The 20,827-nt window shown below is 38.7% G+C and overlaps 1 protein-coding gene across 4 annotated transcripts in view; it reads left to right on the top strand.

The window, feature by feature from the left end:
* The window catches only part of EFCAB2 (EF-hand calcium binding domain 2), a 151,039-nt gene extending 131,311 nt beyond the window's left edge, over positions 1-19,728 (top strand). For 2 of the 4 annotated variants that reach the window (XM_069069149.1, XM_069069147.1), the window contains exons 5-8: positions 3,067-3,146; positions 14,343-14,385; positions 14,484-14,550; positions 18,957-19,342. In XM_069069149.1, the coding sequence (XP_068925250.1) occupies positions 3,067-3,146; positions 14,343-14,385; positions 14,484-14,550; positions 18,957-19,072 (306 nt within the window). In that variant the 3' untranslated portion in view covers positions 19,073-19,342. Of the gene's footprint in view, positions 1-3,066; positions 3,147-14,342; positions 14,386-14,483; positions 14,551-18,956; positions 19,343-19,597 lie in introns of those variants that run through there. The other 2 variants (XM_069069148.1, XM_069069150.1) reach the window with 2 other exon arrangements.
* The last annotated feature ends 1,099 nt before the right edge of the window (positions 19,729-20,827 follow it).

Genomic DNA, 20,827 nt, shown 5'->3' with positions numbered 1-20,827 from the left:
AAGCAAAAATGAATGAATGAAAAAAGCATTTGTTAAGTACTATGTATCCAGCACTGGGGAGATAAGAGCTTTGCAAACTTTTGGGACACCATATGTAAATGCTAGCTATTAATAAATATTACCCATTACTCAAAAAACTATCTTACTATCTTGACACAGTGCCTGAAGTTTCACCAATTAGAGATTCATTTCTTTGGGAGAAGACTTCTTTGGGTGTACACACTTGTCCTCTGTATGTTTAACTGTCTAACCTGGAAAAGAATATATAATATTCTACTTTATAACATTCCACTAGAGGAAAGGACACTTGATTTTATTTTACCTGAATAATAGAGCCACTATTGCAATACGACTTACAGTACCTGAAGGAATGTAATAGGTTCCTGATGATCACAGACAGACTTTGAGATGTGATTTTGTGGTCTGTAATTTTGCTTGAATTGGTTCTTCCTTCACTGACACAGCTCACCACCTCTCTCTGACTTAGGGAATTGTTTTTGAGAGTTACTGTGGCTGCCAAGTTCATCACCCTTTGATCTAAGCAGTGCTGAGTCTCTCTGAGCTAAGCAGGACTGGTCCTGGATGACAAGTATACAGTTCACCTCTAGGCTATTCCTCAGAGCCTTGCCAGCCTGGGAGACCTTACCAGGCTTCATTCTCTACCACCACAGTCTTTGAGAACCCAGGGTCACCTTCATCTCACAATGAGGCATCAGAGTGGGACTCTAGTGAATCATCTTTGAGGGTTACCATGGTTGTGTGAAAGCATGTGTTTGTATGTGTGTATGTTGTGTAGTTTGAATGAAAGGATAGATACCCTGAGCATGTATCTAGTTCTTCAAGGCTCCCTTATGATTTGATCTCTTTCTAATTAGAAAAAGATAGTGGAAATTTCCATTCAGCCCTGTAAATCTTCATTTTGACTCCATTAGATTGTAAGCTTCTTGAAAGCAGGAACTCTTGGGGCAGCCAGGTTGCGCAGTGAGTAAGAGCACCCGCCCCAGAGTCAGGATAACCTGGGGAATAGGGGCTCTGATACTTAGCACCACACCCAGAAATAACTGGCCGTGTAACCTTGAGCAAGTTACTTAACCCCAACTGCTATAAAAAAAAAAAAAAAAAGAAAGCAGGAACTCTTTCTGCCTTTGTTTGTATCTCCAGTGCTTAAGCCCTAATAGGTGCTTAATAAATGCTTGTTTACATGACTTGATTGTGCCATTCTTTACAAATTCTCAACCTAGTATTTATACCATGAAGATTACATTAACTGTGGCCACTAGAGGGCAATATTAGCTAATGAAACACTCCCACTGTGGCTGGCTTGAGGGCCTGCTTATCATCTTAATTATTTTCTACTAATTTTACAATCAAAAGAACTACCCTGTCCTTTCTACTCCGTTTCTACCTTGTTCCTTCTCTCCCTCCTCTATTTTTATAAAAATGTTAATGGAGCATCTAAAAAACCTCTTTTGGTATCCTGATATCTTTTCCCAGTTTTTCTTTTTAAGGAAAATTTTGTTTTACATCTGTTGAGTTTTGTCAGGAAATAATGACGTTATATACTTCTCAACTTTGGAGTTAGGGTAAATGGTATGGGAGGCAGAGACACTGTCACTAATGATGATGATAATAGCTAACATTGTTTGGGCAGCTGGGTGGCACAATGCATAGAGCACTGGACTTGGAATCAGGAGAGACTCATCTTCCTGAGTTCAGATTGGCCTCAGACACTTACTAGCATGTGACCCTGGGCAAATCACTTCACCCTGTTTGCCTCAGTTTCCTCATCTGTTAAATGAGCTGGAGAAGGAAATGGCAAACCACTCCAGTGTCTTTGCCAAGAAAGCCCCAAAGAGTTGGAAACAATTGAACAACAACAACGTATAGTGCTTATTATGTGCCAGGCACTGAGCTAAGCTTTACAATTATGATTTCATTGGATCCTCACAAGAACCCTGGGAGATAGGTGTTGCTATTATCCTGTTGTTACAGATGAATCATGAAGAATCATAGATCTTAGAAGTGGAAGGAAATGTAAAGATCAATCAAAGTCCAACCCCCTAATTTTACAAATGAGGAAACTAATATGTAAGTTCTAGTATGACGTTAGGGTTAAATTCTCTTTATGATGACCAAAAATCTATTCTCTGCTATTCCTTCCTAAAGTTTCAGGCCAACAAAGCTGTTCTTGAAAAAGTGGGCTTTTTTGTCTTGAAAAGGTTTGGAGGGACACAATAATAGGCATTAGACCAGTACTCTACGCCCCCTGGCTTCTAGAGCAAGTTTCTGGAATAAGAGGAAGAGGAACAAAATATGTTTTATTTTATTTTAGAATGATTGTTCCCTAGACAGTCTCACGAGGCAGAATCTTGTCTTTATGAGGATCCCGGGAGATGGTAGCTCCAGAGGGCTACTCATCCACATCAGAACCATATGAGTATTAAAATGCAGCCCACTCAGCTGAACAATAGAGCAGCTGAAGACAATGGTTCATATTGTAAAGGGATCAGAAATTCTAATAACATATCATTCTATCGTCAGATGGATTAAATTTTCTGGTGGCAGAGTAGTCTGAAGGCTGTGAGATTGTAATGGGGTAAGGCCAGTATAAACACATTAAAAATAGCTGTCATTTGGATGACAGTATGCCCTGCTTAGCAGCAGTCTGTAGGCCTCTTATTTTTACTCAAAGAATAAATCTGTTATAAGCTCATCTACTGAATTAGGATCTACGAGCCTTTTAATAGGATTTTTGAGAGGGAGTTGAAAATTTACAATGCCTCATAAATAGCCTGACACACCAGTTAAGATCGATAGAGGCCTAGCTATACACCTGTCAGCTATAAACTCTCAAAAACCCAGCAGTGATTTCAGACCCACTGTCACAATAGAGCCTATAGGCAGCAATCACATCTTCATCCAATATCATCAGGTACCAAAGGTCATGCTTCTTGGCTACTGTCTACTTCTTGTTTTGTGGGATTACATAGTTCCACGTACCCTTTGGGCATTTAATAAATACGATGGATTGAAATTCTAATTGGTGTTTCTCCATTGGACTTTCAGGTGGAAGAAGAAGAACCCACTGGATATATTCGCTTAGAAAAATTTCTTCCAATGATGATTAAAGTGCTCTTGGAAAGAAGGTAGATGGACTAATAGAATTATTCAGACCAGATATGATTGGGATTCTGTTGATTTCAGATGAAGATCCTCAGTATATAAAATTAGCTCTAAATTATTTTTCCATTTTATAAACTACTGACAGCAAATATTTAGCCCCAAACTGACTTCCCCAAGCCTCTCTCCATACTTCTAGATTAGCCTTGCCTTACTATTATTTGGTATGTGCTTAGGAATGCAAACTCATTAGTGTGTCTGCCTAAGAGTACCATTGGGGAGGTTAAGGTGCTGCCAACATCATCATTATTTCAGAATTATATATAAATGCTTTTTGTTGGCTGTTTTTTTTTCATAATGATACCCTCTTCCATGAACACATTTAATCAGGAATTAACTTGAAAGGTTTAAACTATTTTAGGTAGGTAACCAGGAGCCTTGTGATAGGGTATTCATAGAAAAAAGGGAATTAGCCATGGCAATCAGCAGGTAAATATTTCAGGGTAATTCACAAAAGACCCTATGAGTTTGGCTTGAAATCGAACAAGGATAGAAACTAAAATAATTGTTCCATTGACTATTAGTCTTTTTTTCTTCCAGAAGGCTTTGTGCTATGCTTATCTTCTTGCTAGAGACACTTACCAACTATATTTATGTTCAGTATAAACTAAGATGCAAAATCTCTAAAATGCAGAGTTGGACTTGATGGCCTCTAAGGGTCTTTACAACTCTAATTCTATGAAATCTTTATGTGGAAGATTATGAAAATGTATGAAGAATACCCCCCTGTCCTTCAGACTATTAAAAAGAGAAAGAGAATTCTTTGACAGGGTAGAAGAGTATGCTGTCAAGGAAGCCTGAAAGAAAAATCTTCTGAAGGAGGCAGGGAAAAGTGGGAATTGGCATCAAGAGGTTGGAAAGTGGAAAATATGGCACAAAGGGGAGAGAGGAAGGAAAAGAAATTCTGAATCACTAGTATTCTGTAACAGATATGAGGCCTTTCCCATTCATAGATTTATCCAGGCTTCCTAGAGAAGGAAAACATGATAAAGAGGATCTATAGCTAATATGAGAGATGATAGAAGTGGCACCAGGAAGATATGCATCATGGTACTTGGTGACTCTCTGCTGAGGGGCACAGAAATGGGCCTAGAAAGACCAAACATGGCCAAAAGGGATGAAGGCTATTTTTCTAGAGCATGTATCTGAAATGTAGTAGAGAATCTGTCAACATTAAACTCATTGGCCACTCCCTACTTCTGTTCATCCTTATTGGAAATGAATGCTCTCCCTGGAAGAAGACTAGAATTTATCTTTTATACTTTGAAGATCTCCAGTCCCATATCACTTTCTACCCATCTCCATCACAACATTCTGTAAGCATCTCAAAATTGAAATATCCAAAATGGGACTCACTGCATTTTTCACTGAACCAGCCCTTCTCCAAACTTCCACCCTTTCTGTTTATGGAACCTCCTTATGGTTACCTGGGTTTGTAAACCTGGAATTATCCTACATTTCTCCTTCTTTTCACTCAAGTCTCATATCTAATCAATTGCCATGGCTTGTTCATCCCACCTCCCCAGTATCTCTTATAGAGTTCCCCTTTTCTGTACTTATACATCCTCTACCCTATTTTTTCTCACCTGAACTATTGCAATAAAATTCTTTTTTTATTTTTCAAATGCTTTATTAACTTCTGACTTACATCATTCATTTCCACCAGATTTTGAGTTACAAATTTTCTCCCCGTTTTTCCCCTACCCACTGCCCCAAAATAGCAGTCCCACAGGATATCCCCTCCTCCAATCTGATCTCTCCCATATTTTCTCCCATACCCCTTTCAACTTTTTCAGTAGGGCATGATGGATCTCTATGCCCCAGTGCCTGTATATCTTATTTCTCAATTACATGTAAAATAGTATTAATAATAATATATATATATATATATATATAATTTTAAAGATATGTTTTTAAAACTTTGAATTCCAGATTCATTTCCTTCCTCCTTTGTCACCCACCCTTACTGGGAAGATAAGCAGTTCAGTATAGGTTGTACATGTGTAGCTAATGCAAAACATTAACATAGTAGATATATTGTAAAAGACTGACTATATTTCCCTCCCTCCTATCCCACCTCCCACTTGTTCTATACTCTACTTTGATCCCATCCCTTTTCAAAAGTGGTTGCTTCCAACTTCCCTTCCCCCCAGCCTGCCCTCCCTTCCATCATCCCCCCTCTCATCCCCTTCTCCCCTACTCTCCTGTAAGGTGAGATACCCTATTTAGTGTGTATGTTGTTTCCTCCCCAGGCCAAATTCAATGAGAATAAGGTTGACCCATTCCCTATTGACCCATTCCTATTCTTCCCCTCCATTGTAACTATTTTCCCTTGCCTCTTCTACGTGAGATAGTTTAACCCTATTCTATCTCTCCCCATCTCCTCTCATTATATTCCTCTCTCACCTCTTAAATTCACCTTTTAAGTATCATCCTTTCCTATTAAATTGGTCTTATGCCTTCTATCTATGTATACCTGTAAACATATATACACACATTCACATATGTTTTCATATGCCCATATACCCTCATATATAGACACACACACACACACACACACATATATATATATATATATATATATATTTCCTTCAACTATTCTCAAACTAAGAAAAGTTTCATCAGTTACAATTATTGTTTTTCCATGTAGGAATGCTAATAGTTCAACTTTGATAAGTTCCTTATGATTTCTTTTCCCTGTTTACCTTCTCATGCTTCTCTTGCTTCTTGTATCTGAATGTCAAATTTTCTATTCAACTCTGTTTTTCTCATCAAGAATGCTTGAAAGTCCTCTATTCCATTGAATGACCATATTTTCCCCTGAAATATGATACTCACTTTTTCTGGGTAGCTGATTCTTGGTTTTAATCCCAGCTCCTTTGCCCTTTAGAATATCATATTCCAAGCCCTTCGATCCCTCAGTGTAGAAGCTGCCAGATCCTGTGTTATCTTGATTGTGTTTCCACAATATCCAAATTGTTTCTTCCTGGCTGCTTTTAATATTCTCTCCTTGATCTGGGAATTTCAGAACCTGGCTATAATATTCCTAGGAGTTTTCTTTTTGGGATCTTTTTCAGGAGGTGATCGGTGGATTCTTTCTTTTTTTCTTTTTTCTTTTTTTTTTTGCCTTTTGGAGGGCAATTGGGGTTTAGTAACTTGCCCAAGGTTACATGGCTATTTTTTTTTTTTTGGTATATGTGGGTGTTAAGCGTCTAAGGCCGAACCGAACTCAGGTCCTCCTGACTCTGGGGCCAGTGCTTTACTCTCTGCGCCACCTAGCTGCCCCCATCAGTGGATTCTTTCAACCTCTATTTTGCCCTCTGGTTCTAAAACATCAGGGCAGTTTTCTTTGAGAATTTCCTGGAGGATGATTTCTAGGTTCTTACTTTGATCATGGCTTTCAGGTAGTCCAATAATTTTTAAATTATCTCTCCTGGATCTATTTTCCAGGTCAGTGGTTTTTCCCATGAGATATTTCACATTGCCTTCTATTCTTTCATTTGTTTGGATCTGTTTAACAGCATCCCGATTTCTCATGAAGTCATTAGCTTCCATTTGCTCCAATCTAATTCTGAAAGAATGAGTCTCCTCATTGAGCTTTTGAGATTCTTTTTCCATCTGGCAAATTCTGCTTCTTAAGGCATTCTTCTCCTCATTGCCTTTTTGAGCCTCTTTTGCCATTTGAGTTCATCTATTTTTTAAGGTGTTATTTTCCTCATTCAGGCTGTTGACTCTCATTTCATAATTTTCTTGCATTGTTCTCATTTCTCTTCCCAATTTTTCCTCCACTTCTCTTATCTGCTTCTTAAGGTCCTCTGTGGCCTGTAACCAGCTCGTATTTTCCTTTGAAGCTTTTGGTGCAGGAGTTCTGACTTCACTATCTTCCTCCTGTTCCATGCTTTGATCTTTTTTGTCCCCAAAATAGGAGTCTGATGTTGGAATCTTCTGTTTGCTTTGTTTCCTTTGCCTGGTCATGTTGCCACTCAGTTACTTGACCCCTGGGCTTTTTGCCACAGTAGGACTCTGCCACCAGACAGGGGAGCTTCCATCCCAAATGCTTGGGTTTTTTCAGCTGCTGGAGGTATTAGTTGGGTGCCCTTGCTGAAGCCTCCACACGCTCTGGCAAGCTGGACACACACCCCAGGACTTCCACCCTAGAAATACAGATCTAAGCAGGTTAAAGCAAGAGTGATTACCCCTCAGACTGGTCACTTGGTCCCCCTACAGTTTGCAGGCCAGGAGCTGAAGCTGCCACGTGGCTGTGGTGGCTGTGCCGCAGGCCTCAGTGGCTTCTCGCCCCAGGGGCAAAAGCTGACTCACTCCCAACTACTGGGTCCCAAAGTCCAGACTGCACTGACCTCTCACTTTGTCCTTCTCATTTATATGTTGATAATTCTGGAGACAGCCACAGCTGCTGGTGATCTGGAGTCCCTACGGCCAGCAGTTGGCCAGGCCCACTCTGGGGCTCACTCGGCCCTGGGCTCGCCCCCCAGAGTGCTGCGCTGGCTGATTCCTGCCGGGCTGTCCTCAGTGGGAGGTTAGCTTCTCTGTGTCATTTTGTGGGTTCTGCAGCTCCAAAGTTTGTTTAGAGTCCCCTTTTTACATGGATTGGGGAAGGTGGAAGCCAGAGCCTCTCAGAGGACCTGCTTCTACTCTGCCATCTTGACTCCGCCCACAATAAAGTTCTAATTGGCCTCTTTGCCTGTAATTTCTTTCTGCCTCAAACCATCCTCAACCCGTTGTTTGCACTGGGTGTAGCTGGTGATAATTAGTACCTCTATTACCCATATGCAGTTCTCGGTCACACTTCCAGGGTAGAGAGGAGTGCTGGTGGTCAGTCACAAGGAAGCAAAAGCCCTGGTTATACTTCTAAGGCAGAAAAGAGCACTAGTGCCCTTTCCTGGGTAAAGAACAGAGTACAGACCAGGAGAGCAGTGATCATACCTCTTCTTGGATCACAACTCTTTGTAAGCACCAAAAAATTGCAGACACCCAGAACTAGATCTAAAAACAACAGCATAAAATAGCTTGAGGCTTAGGACAGTGCCTCTGCATCCCAAGGTGAGTAGAGCCCAATTTGAATATAAGGTTCCAAGTCAAGAAATAAGCTAGAAAAGTGAGCAAACAACAAAAAAAGAGAACTTGACCATAAAAAACTACTATGGTGGCAGGGAATACCAAGACATGAACTTAGAAGACAACAATGCGAAAATAGCTACAACCAAAGCCTCAAAGAAAAATGTTAATTGGATCCAAGCTCAACAAGAATTCCTTGAAGAGTTAAAGAAAAAGATAAGAGTAGTGAAGGAAAAATTGGGAAAAGAAAGGAGAGTGATACAAGAAAATTATGAAGAGAGAACTGACAACTTGGCAAAAAAGGCACACAAATGTTGAAAAAAATAGCACTTTAAACAGAATTCATCTGTTGGTAAAAGAAGCACAAAGATTCACTGAAGAAAAAAACTCCTTAAAAACCTGAATTGACCAGATGGAAAAAGAGGCACAAAAGCTCATTCAAGAAAGTAATTCCTTAAAAATTAGAATTGGGCAAGTAGAAGCCAATGACTTCATGAGACATCATGAAATAATAAAACAAAGTCAAAGGGATGAAAAAACATAAGAATGTATAAAATATTTCATCAGAAAAACAACTGACCTAGAAAATAGCTAATTTAAGAATTGTTGGATTACCTGAAAGCCATGATCAGTAAAAGAACCTAGATGTTATATTTCAGAAATTATAAATGAAAACTGCCCCAATATGTTAGATTCAGAAGGTAAAATAGAAATGGAGAGAATCCATCAATAATCTCCTGAAAAAAATCCCAAAATGAAAACTCCCAGAAATATTATAGCCAAATCCCAAAGCTCCAAGGTCAAGGAGAAAATATTGCAAATATCTAGAAAGAAACAATTTAAATATTACAGAGTCACAGTCAGGATCACACAAGATCTAGCAGCTTCCATGTTAAAGGAATGAAGGACTTGGAATATGATGTTCTAGAAGGCAAAGGAGCTAGGATTGGAACCAAGAATAATCTACCAGAAAAACTGAGTATAATCTTTCAGTGGAAAAAAACTGATATTTAATCAAATTAATAGAGGACTTTCAAGCATTCCTGATGAAAAGACCAGAACTGAATGGAAAATTTTACATTCAAATATAAGACTCAAGAGAATCATAAAAAGGTAAACATGTGGGGCGGCTAGGTGTGCAGTGAATAGAGCACCAGCCCTGGAGTCAGGAGGACCTGACTTCAAATCCGGCCTCAGAAACTTAACACTTACTAGCCATGTGACCTTGAGTAAGTCACTTAACCCCAATTGCCCTGCCTCTCCCCTCTAAAAAGCAAAACAAAAACAAAAACAACAAAAAAGGTAAGCATGTAAGAGTAATTATATGGGACTCAATAAAGTTAAATGATTTACATTCCTATATGGGAAAATGATAACATGTAACTCCTAAGAACTTTATCATTATTAGGGCACTTTGAAGGAGGCTACATAGAAAAGGGCATGAGAGGAAGTAAATTATGTTGGGATGATAACCAAAAAAAAAAAAAAAGGTGATAAAGAGGGATGCATTGGGAGAAGGGGGAAGGGAGAGGTAGAATAAGGAAAATTTTCTTGTATTAAAGAGGTGCCCAAGGAAGAGCTTTTATAGTGGAGGCAGAAATGAATCACTAGTGGCAGGCAATGGGTGAATCTTACCCTAGTCAGAATTGGTTCAGAGAGGAAAGAATACACACACACACACACACACACACACACACACACACACACACACACACACACACACACACACACTGTTGTGAGTGAAATTCAGCAAAAAGTTAAACTGAGGCACCTTCTGAGCACAATAACATTCGATTCACAGGGCATGAACCTGAAAATAAGATGGGTCAATGGCTGCCTCATTTCTAGCCAAAGACCAAAGGCAAAAGAACAGTTTCTCTTTTACAGGTTTTGGGGGAGCACAAAACAAACAAAAAACAGAACAGGGTAGGTGACATCATGGGTTTGAAGGCAACATGATTGGTTGCTTAGCTGGAGGTGTGAGGAAAACTATGATTGGCAGGAAGTAGGGAATGAAGGACTAACAATGACCCCATGTTTCCCTCCTGTGACTAAGAAGTATTCATTGTTTAAGTTCACCTGCAATGTTAGACTCCTTTGGATAGCAAACCAGATATCCTTGAAGGAAAACTTGGTGGTGTGAAGAGACAGGACCTGACTCCCTTGTGCCCAACTGGATCGCTCAAGGATAGTGGAATTCCTCAAGGCATGAATAAAGCAGTCATTAGCAAGAGAACTGAAGTTCTAAACTTAACCCTTTATAGGCCAGCTGAATTCTGAACTAAGTTCAGAAACAGAAAACCACGACTTAAGCATTTACAGGACAAAATCAATTAATTGTAAATAGAATCAATAAAAAAATTTTGCAGAATCAATTTTAATCTTATCAATACTTGGTTGGGCATAGAAACCTATCTTACCCAACAGGAAAATGGGAGGGTAAGGGGATAAGATATATGGGGGGGAGGAACAAAAGGGAGGGCTGATCAAGGGAAGCAGTGGTTAGAAGCAAAATAAACTTTTGAGGAGTGATGGGATAAAAAGAGAGAGAAGAATAAGCAGAAGAAAGATGGAGAGAAATATACAATAATCATAACTCTGTGAATAGGATGAGCTCACTCATAAAACAAGTGGATAGCAGAATGGATTAGCAACCAGAATCTAACAATGTGTTGTCTACAACACAGCTGAAACAAAAAGACATACAGCATTAAAATAAATAAAGGGCAGGAGCAGAATCTGTTAAGCTTCATCTGAAGTAAAAAAGTGAGGGGTAGCAATCATGATTACAGACAAAACAAAAGTGATTCAAGTTAATTGCTAATTAAAAGATAACCAGGGAAAACTTCATTTTGCTAAAAGGTATCACAGACAATGAAGAAATATCAAAACTTTACAGCAAATTTCTCTGATAAAGAGCTCATTTCTCCAAATACATAGGGAAATGAGTTAAATTTATAAAAATAAGTAATTTTCCAATTGATAAGTGGCCAAAGGATATAAACAGGGAGTTTTCAGAAGAAGAAATCAGAGCTATCTATAGTCACATGAAAAAATTATCTAAATCACTATTGATGAGAGAAATGCATATTGGAACAACCCTAAGATGCCACCTCACCCCTATCAGAAATGACAAATACTGGTTGACTAAATAAACTGTGGGTGGAGTTTTAAGCTGCTCTGATCATTCTGGAAAACAATTTGCAACTATGCCCAAAGGGCTATAAACCTGTACATACCCTTTGACCCAGTAATACCACTACTAGGTCTGTTCCCCAAAGAGATCAAAGAAAAGGAAAAGGACCTATATGTACAAAAATATTTAAAGCACCTCTTTTTGTGATAGCAAAGAATTGGAAATTGAGGGGATTCTCATCAGTTGGGGAATGGTTGCGTAAAGTGTGGCATATGACTATGATGGAGTACTGTTGTGCTATAAGAAATGACAATGGGAAGTGGTTACAGAAAAAGTATGGCAAGACCTCTATGAACTGATGCAAAGTGAAGTGAGAAGAACTGAGATCATTGTATATAGTAATAGTAGTGTTTTAATGATGATCGATTGTGAAAGACTTGGCTACTCTGATTAATACAGTGATTCAGGACAATTCCAAAGGACCCATGATGAAAAAATGCTATTCATATCAGGAGAGAGAACTGATGAACTCTGAGGGCAAATTGAAGTATATATTTTTTTCTCTGTCTGTCTCTCTTTTCTTCTTTCTTTCTTGTAGTAAGGCTAATATGATGTTTTGTATATTTCACTTGTATAATTGATATATTGTTTCCCTTCTCAGTGGGTGGGGTAGGGGTGGGAGGGAAGGAGAGAATTTGGAACTCAGAATTTTAAAAGAATGTTGAAAATAAATAAATAATGAATTTGTTAAAAAAAATTAGAAAAGAAATTACTTATTTCTTTGTATACATTTTTGTATATGCTTACTTGCTTACGTATTATATGTACCCCACCCACAGTAAAATGTAAACTATCTGAAGGCTGAGATTCTTTTTTCTTTGTGTTCTAGGCCTGTAGTACCTTGCTCATTTGCTGAATAAAATAGAATTAGGCAAAATATTGAAGGACCCAGGGGCATGGATGTAGTTTTCATTTCTTCCTCTAACATTTATATTGAGCTTTACAGTTTACAAAGTATTGCACAGATAATGCCTCATTTGATCCTCATAACATACCTGGGAGGTAGGTGCTGTTATCTTCATTTTACAGCTCAGGAAACTTGGGTTGAGAGAGGTTAAATGCAGGTTCATGCAGTTAGGAGGTATTAGGTAGGATTCAAACTCAAGTCTCCTGAATCTGTGTTTGACACACTATCCATTAGGCCAAGTTGCCTTCCAATAACAGAAGATGTAAATTTCAGAAAAAAAGGAAGATGGGGAAGTAAAAAATATGAATAAGAAGAACTGATTGAATAGAGGATGTCAAAGAACAGAGTTTTGATTATCTGAGCTATGCCTTAAAATACTGGAATGATAGACTCCTTTCTAGGGACAAAATGTATCTCATGAGTGATGGGATGAGTGTGTTGGCCAGAGACTCGTCAATATGATCAAGGGGATTTTAACCTAAAATGGAGGTTGCAGGAGAACAATTTCTAGAGAAAACTGTAAAACTAGATATGTTGAAAAATGAGGACTACATCAATCACAATAGGTCATACATAGATATGACATTACCTGAAGAATTACCTGGAGGAGATACCCAGTAATTCATGGGAGAAAATTAATTGTAAAGAGGGTCACAAACCTTAACTGTGGTCCCAGTTGTTTAAATACCAGTGGATAAGGTATAGGTAATAAAGTGAACTTGAAATTTTAACATAAGGAGAAAAATGCAACCTCAATGGACTTTCTTGTGATGAAATGTCACTTGTCACTGTGTTTAAAAAGAGGTAGGATAGCCATCCATTAGTGTAGGGCTTTTAAAACTTTTTCCACTCATAGCCCCTTTATATTGGTAGCGTTGGCATGGCCTGAGGGCCTATACAGTACAAAGTGCCCATGCTTTGTGTTACAGAAGTAAGGCTGAAGTGAAGTTACAGTATGCAACGTGGGCAAGAGCTGCCAGAAGCACCTTGGGTTCATTAGGCATTTGATTTTTAATTAATTTTTGGTTGTTTCATGTTCAGAAACTTCTTACTGCTGCCAAATTTTCCACTACTCCATATGGGGTCATGACCCACAGTTTAAGAAGCACTGCATTAGGAAACCTAGAGAAGGAGTTCACTTATGGAATAAAATGTTGGCCTGGCTGATTTCTGGGGGGCAGCTAAGTGGTGCTGTGGATAGAGTGCTGGGCCTGGAGTCAGGGAGATGAAATATGACTTCAGACACTTACTAGCTGTGTGACCCTGGGCAAGCCACTTAACCCTGTTTACCTCAGTTTCCTCATCTGTAAAATGAGCTGGAGAAGAAAATGGCAAACCACTCCAGTATATTTGCCAAGAAATCCCCAAATGGGATCATGGAGACTTGGACATGACTGAAATGACTGAATAATAACTAGCTGATTTCTAAGGTCCTTTTCCAACAATAATATTTTATGATTCTCTAGATCATGGCGAAGATTTTATTCAGTGTCAGTCAATGAAAATAAACAATGCATTATATCACACAATGTTAGCAAATTTTTTTTGCTTTGTTTTTTTTGGAGGGGGGAAGGCTGGGTATTGAGGTTAAGTGACTTGTCCAAGGTCACACAGCTAGTTAAGTGTTAAGTGTCTGAGTCCAGATTTGAACTCAGGTTCAAATACTGGACTCCAGGGCTGGTGATGTATTCACAGAGCCACCTAGCCACCCCACAATGTTAGTAATCTTAAATTGGAAAATTATTTTTCAAGAAAAGTCTTTTCCTTTTCATAATCTGAAACCTGAAAAGACTTCGGAAAGGATATTGTTAGTTCTTCTCCTTGACTCGTGTGTGTGTGTGTGTGTGTGTGTGTGTGTATGAGAGAGAGAGAGAGAGAGAGAGAGAGAGAGAGAGAGAAATTTGACTTACAACGGGTCCCTTAGCTAAAGTAAGCACACACCTCCAAATCATGGCACTCATGTCTCTGATTATATCATTACAGATATAGACCAATTCCAGAAGATCTTCTTCTTCAAGCATTTGAGGTATCTAATCACTAGAGTTTTAAAATTCAAGTCATTAGTCAACTTGAAATTGACTTCTAAACCTGAAAAGGTCATACTTTCCCCTTATTTCCCTGTAGGTACTAGATTCAGCTAAAGAGGGATTTCTTACCAAAGAAGATCTGGTCAAGTATATGACTGAAGAAGGTAAGAATGATTTGCTACTTGTAAAACTCAATTTCTACAATATTAGTAATGCCAGTAATAATTCTGTAACATAAAAGCCATAGAATGTGACAGTTGATAGAAAAATTAGTATTAATTAATTCATGTTTCTCCAAGGTGAACTTTGTCATTGCTTCTCTTATTTGTTCTCCCAGGACTTATATAAGAAAGAAAGAACAATGGTTTTAGCACATTTACACAGTGATTTTGCACATCATTGTTTATTTAAAAAACCCATGTGACAGATAACTGGTTTTTCTCAAAATATTAGGAACAATAAATGCCAGTAAGTAACTGTTAGAAGAGATTAGGAAGTGTCTAATTTCTGTAACCTGATAGTTGATAAAATAGGAGATAAAGAGTTTTGTATGCATTTACATTTACTTAAACCTCTATTTTTTTTATAGAAAATAGACAAAGATATAAAAAAAATCTGTTGCTCATATTTGCTTTGGGCAAGAAGTATGCAAGTTGGTACCTTCTCTGCAATCTGTAGTTTTAGATAGTTATTTAGAACACTGAGTTAAATAATTTGTCCAGTGTCACATAAAGTAGATGTTGGAAGTGGGATTTGAATCCCGGCCAACTTTCTATCCATTATGTTGTGCTGTGCCTTTCGAACGAGAAGATACCTACCTCTTTCACCTCCTTCCTCTCCTCTCTGTCTCTGTTTCTCTCTCTTTCTCCCTCTGTATCTCTACATGGATATAGATGCATCTCTTTCTCTCTAATCAATATGGTTATTATCTAAATGGATATAGAAACATAGAGAGACATACACATATATTTGTATCCATAGCTATCTCTCTCTCCAGGGTGTCACAAAAATCATCATGCAGTCATGTGTGTGTGTGTGTGTGTGTGTATGTATGTGTGTGTGTGTGTGTGTGTGTATGTGTGTATAGAGACAGAGACACAGAGAGGAAGAGAACTCATTTACCTTGTTAATTATATCTCCTAAGGCTAATACTAAAATTTGTTTGTACTCCCCAAGTTTAACTGTCAACCTACTCATCTTCTTTCAATTTCTATTTTGCCCTCTGGTTCTAGAATATCAGGACAATTTTCCTTGAGAATTTCTTGAAGGATGATTTCTAGGCTCTTTTTTTGATCATGACTTTCAGGTAGTCCAATAATTTCTAAATTATCTCTCCTGGATATATTTTCCAGGTCAGTGGTTTTTTCCAGTGAGATATTTCACATTGCCTTCTATTTTTTCATTTGTTTGGATCTGTTTTATAGTATCTTGATTTCTCATAAAGTCATTAGCTTCCATTTGCTCTAATCTACTTTTGAAGGAATTATTCTCTTCACTGAGTTTTTGAAATTCCTTTTCCATCTGGGCAATTAAACTTTTTAAGGTATTCTTTTTTCCATTGGCTTTTTGGACCTCTTTTGCCATTTGAGTTAGTCTATTTATTAAGGTGTTATTTTTTTCAGTCAGGTTGTTGACTTGCTTTTAATGATTTTCTTGCATCATTCTCATTTCTCTTCCCAATTTTTCCTCCACTTTTCTTACTTGATTTTCAAAATCCTTCTTGAGTTCCATGTTTTGATCCTTTTCATCCCCAAAAAGAATTCTGTGGTTTGATTGTACTTCCTTTGCTTGTTCATCTTGCCAGCCAATTACTTGACTTTTGAGCTCTTTGCCATGGTAGAACTCTGCTTCCAGAGTAGAGAGAGCTGTGTCTCAAATGGCTGGGGTTTTCACAAATGTTGTCAGAGGTCTGAGGAGGGAACTCTCTCTACAGCCACCACAAGCTCTGGTACACTGGCATTTCTCACCCCAGGACCACCAACCAAGACCGCAACTCAGATCCAAGCAGGTCAAAGCAAGAGCAATTACCCTCTGAATGGTCGCTTGTGTAGCAGCAAGCACCCCAGCGTCCCCAGGGTTGCTGCCACCACAGGTTCTTAGATCTGCTTTGTTAAAGGAAAGCAACTCAAAATGGGTTAACAAGCTTACTTTAATCAGTCAAATATGTATCGTTTACCTAGTTCAGGGGAAAAAGGTCAGCACCCCGAACTTCAGAATATACAAACAGAATTATCAAGACAGAGAAACAGATCAAGTAGACAGTTTCCAAACTGTCCAACCATTACATCCATACCAAATCAACATCTGGGTTTTTCAAAGCCAGGTTGGGGGGGCTCTCAACAACCAACGCTTCCCAGAGTCTCATATGATCAAATCACAGAACACTTCTCAAAGTGAGCCCCCAAAACAAAGCTACACATCAGGGCTTATATAGCCTTCTCCTGGCTCAGATAATATAACAACCTTATTGACCCACTGGCCAATCAAAAAGTATCTACTAAAAAACAAGCCTCCCACCCCAGGCTCCAGGTACACTTTAGCCTAGGGGCAGGGAAGATATTTAAAATTTACATTCCCATTACAGCTTGGTTCCCCTAGAATCTGCAGGCCAGGAGCTCCAGAGGAAGCCACAGGGCAGCAGCTGTAGCTGCCTCCGCCACTTCTCTCCCAGGGAACAGGAGCCGGACTGTGCTCTTCTCCACCCAGTTCCAATAGAGTTCCCCACTGACTTTTAACTTTCTCTTTGGCGTTTATGGGTCTAGAAACTGCCATGGCTGCCCAGTGATTCACTCTCCTGAAGTCTGCTCTGGCCAGTCTGTGCCACTGGTTGGGGGCCACCCAGGTCTGGGACCATGTGGCTCATGCATTACTCCATTTGGCTCCCAGCATGGTGCAATAGACCCTTCCTGTTGGCCTGCCAGGCTGCCTTCAGCAGGAGATTTGTTTCTCTTTGTCACTTTGTGAGTTCTGTAGCCCTAAAATTTGTTTAGAGCCATATTTTACAGGTATTGGAGGTGGTTGGGGTGGGAGCTCAGACAAGTTCTTGCTTTTACTCTGCCATCCTGGCTCCACCCCTAACCTAGTCATCTTCCATACAAAGTGAAAAGGCTTGAGCTCCATGCTTAGCTCAAAGGCATGCATTTTAAAAGATGTAAATTTAGGTTTGTTGTCAGATAGGAAGTCTAAAAGTTAGAGTTTCCCAAAGTTGCATGGGCTGCCTTATGATGTAATGGGTTCCCTCTCACTTGAGGTCTTTAAGCAAATCTAGATGACAGCTTGTCAGGTATGACCATATAATTATTTGACTACTTACTATTTTAAGTTCCTTAGGACTCAGGTCATTACCACCAAGATCCATAGGGCAGTAGGTCTAATCTTTCACAGTCAGAAACAAGGCAGTTCTAGGAGTTCAGATAATATATTTTTGTATACCTTTGTCTATTTTCTACAAAAATAGCTAAGTTTAAGTAAGAGTATATACATAAAGGAGGACATTGACTTCCATCCAGGTTTTAAGAGTCCTAATGTGGCTTAAATTGTCTCTGAATTCTTGGAAAGTAAACATCATTCCAACAGACCTGCAGAAACTCCTTTGAACCATTCTAGAACTGTGAACTAAATCAAATCTGGAAGATACTGTGTTGGCAGTGTCTTCAACTCAGGGCAAATGAATTCAGGCACATTTCACCAAATCCACTGGTGCTCAGGGGGTACTCTGGATACATCCCTGTGTTTTTGTCTCTGGTGTTAGTATTGAATACCACTTTAATTAGTTCATGGTCTTGCCAGAATTCTTCCCAGGGCCGCTTTCCATCTTGGTGAAACCAACTTCCAGATGGCTCTCATCTATTATCTGAAGCCAACTGAAACCTACAGATTCTCCATTCAGATTTTTTAGTGTAATTGTGCAACAATGCACTGAGCCAAGCTGAGACAAAGAGAGTCATTTTGGAATGGTTGTCATGTGGCATCTCTCATTGGTATTAGCTCACATGTCTAAGATGGCAGGTTCTTATTAAGGCACATTCAGAGACAGAATGTTCACATCCAAAAGTCTCAAATATGGCTCCATCAACCAGATTTGCATAGAAGCCATGTGGCCTTCTATTCATAGTCTTCTGAAATCTTTCTTCTTAGATTCCCTTTCCAGATGGGAGTTGCAATTTGATCTTTTGGTATTTCAGCAGCCTGTTTAATGTAAGCTTATCTGGGAGTGATATCTTGATACCTTGCTTGTTGTTTCAGGTGAAATTATAATCTCTGCAATTTCTTCAGACTCTATTAGCTGGTAAAGAAGACAGATCCCAATTCTAATAAGGAGAAAAGGGCAGGAGAGAGCCAAGCATAGGTGACACACTAGGGAACATTTTATGCCACAGTGCCCTGTTGAAAAACTCTGACACATGAGAACAAATGAGGTCGAATTATATGGGGTGTATAGGCAGTTAAGCTTGGCATTGGCAGACAGAGGAATAAAGAAAACCAAAGAACTGGAGATTAGATCATATATCTCTGATTCTATGATTCAATGAACTAAAATTATTTTTCCCCCTTTCCTATCTATTTCCAGGTGAGCCTTTTACACAGGAGGAAATGGAAGAAATGTTGTCTGCTGCACTTGATCCAGAAACAAACACAATTCAGTACAGAGACTATTTAGCAATGATGGTGATAGATGAAAGTTAAAAGGTTTCGTATATTTAATTGTTTTCAGATTTTTAACTTCTATTTCCTACTTCTGATTAATGGATATTAGTTTAGAAAAAAACTGGAAAAATGTTATATTTATAACTTAAAGCATTTATAGATATGTATATATATATGGTTCTAAGAAATTTTTTAAAGAAACAGTAATGTTCTATGGACTTTTACTGTAAAATTTTAGTATGTTATGTAAGAAAGGTTTGTTTCGTCTCTATGAAAGTATAGACCACCATTAAAATATCATTGAATTAATTATGCAAAGACAGTGGAGAATAATTGACCAAGGTATTCCACCAGTTCTATGAGTGGCTTAGAAACCTATGGTCTTAGATCAATTAGTATAGGATGACAATTCCCAAAGAGATCATGGTGGGTAGGGGAAGTTGCAGCACTCCCAAGGAGGTGCAAACATCAAAGAGGGCTTACTTACCGTGTTTCCTTGTTCATAAAGAAAAATTTCAATCTCTGACACACATCAGTAATGTTTCAATGTTTTCTTGTTTCCAGGTCATTTTAGGGCCATGATTGGATAAGATGGTAGGATCAGAATGGTCATCTTTCTTATTTCCAATTAAGATTTGGAATATTATCTGTAAGATCTAGTGTGCTATCATTAAAAAAAACAAACCAAACCAAAACTCTTTCATCTGTAATGAGATGATTATTATTATAATTTTGGACATAGGGAAAAAGCTTCCCAGATCTTCCTTATGCCTCAGTTTAGGGGTGTAAGGCAAAATAGTGACATTGCAAAGCAACATATTGCACTCTTAAGAAAGAATCCCCAAAGGTACTCTGTTATCTCTAAATAACTTCGACCACTGCCAAGTAGAATGCCCTTGAGTAATTTTCTTTTGAAGAGGTCATATGTTTTAAGGAATCATAGCTTTCCCTTGGGAGGATATATATAAAAACTAGCCTAGATTCTAGGACAGCTAAAATGTCAGGATCTTAATATTAGAGAGAAAAGGGTTCAGTTTACCATAACTGATATATAAATGTGTACATATGTGGATATATTCTTTAAAAAGCATTATCAGGGGGCAGCTAGGTGGCGCAGTGAATACAGCACCGGTCCTGGAGTCAGGAGGACCTGAGTTCAAATTTGGCCTCAAACGCTTAACACTTACTAGCTGTGTGACTTTAGGTAAGTCACTTAACCCCAATTGCCCTCTAAAAAGCAAAAAAATAAAAATAAAAAGCACTATCAGTTTGTTTACATTCACAGAGGACTCATGGCAGTGGTAGTTATGAGAATCCCAAATAGTAAATTCATCCTTACATGCATTATAAAAAAAGGGGATAGGAGCTAAAAACTAAATATTACGGGATTCATTGTGGCAGTCATAGGGGTTGTGGGGGGCACTAATACCACCCCACAGAGATCCTTTGCAGAGACAGCTAGGTGGTGCAGTGGATAGAGCACTGAGCCTGGAGTCAGGAAGACCTAAGTTCAGATCTAACCTTAGACACTTAATAACTGTGTGACACTGGGCAAGTCATTTAACTGCTCTCTGCCTCAGTTTCCTCTTCTGTAAAATGAGGATAATAATAGCATCTGCCTCACAGGGCTATTGCGAGGGTCAAATGACATAATACACATGTAAAGCACTTAGCCTACTTCCTTTCCTCCTTTGAAGGCATGGACTTCCCTAGAAACACACTTTGGAGCTGCTACACAGAACTGAACATTTCAAATAACTCATTAGTGGGGATCAAAGTTCAGGTCTTTTCCAG

This window comes from Petaurus breviceps, unplaced genomic scaffold (genome assembly GCF_028583685.1).
Source record: "Petaurus breviceps papuanus isolate PSGF00001 unplaced genomic scaffold, PetGlider_PUasm1.0 90778, whole genome shotgun sequence".
Taxonomy (NCBI): domain Eukaryota; kingdom Metazoa; phylum Chordata; class Mammalia; order Diprotodontia; family Petauridae; genus Petaurus; species Petaurus breviceps.
This window is presented reverse-complemented; position numbering and strand designations above follow the sequence as displayed.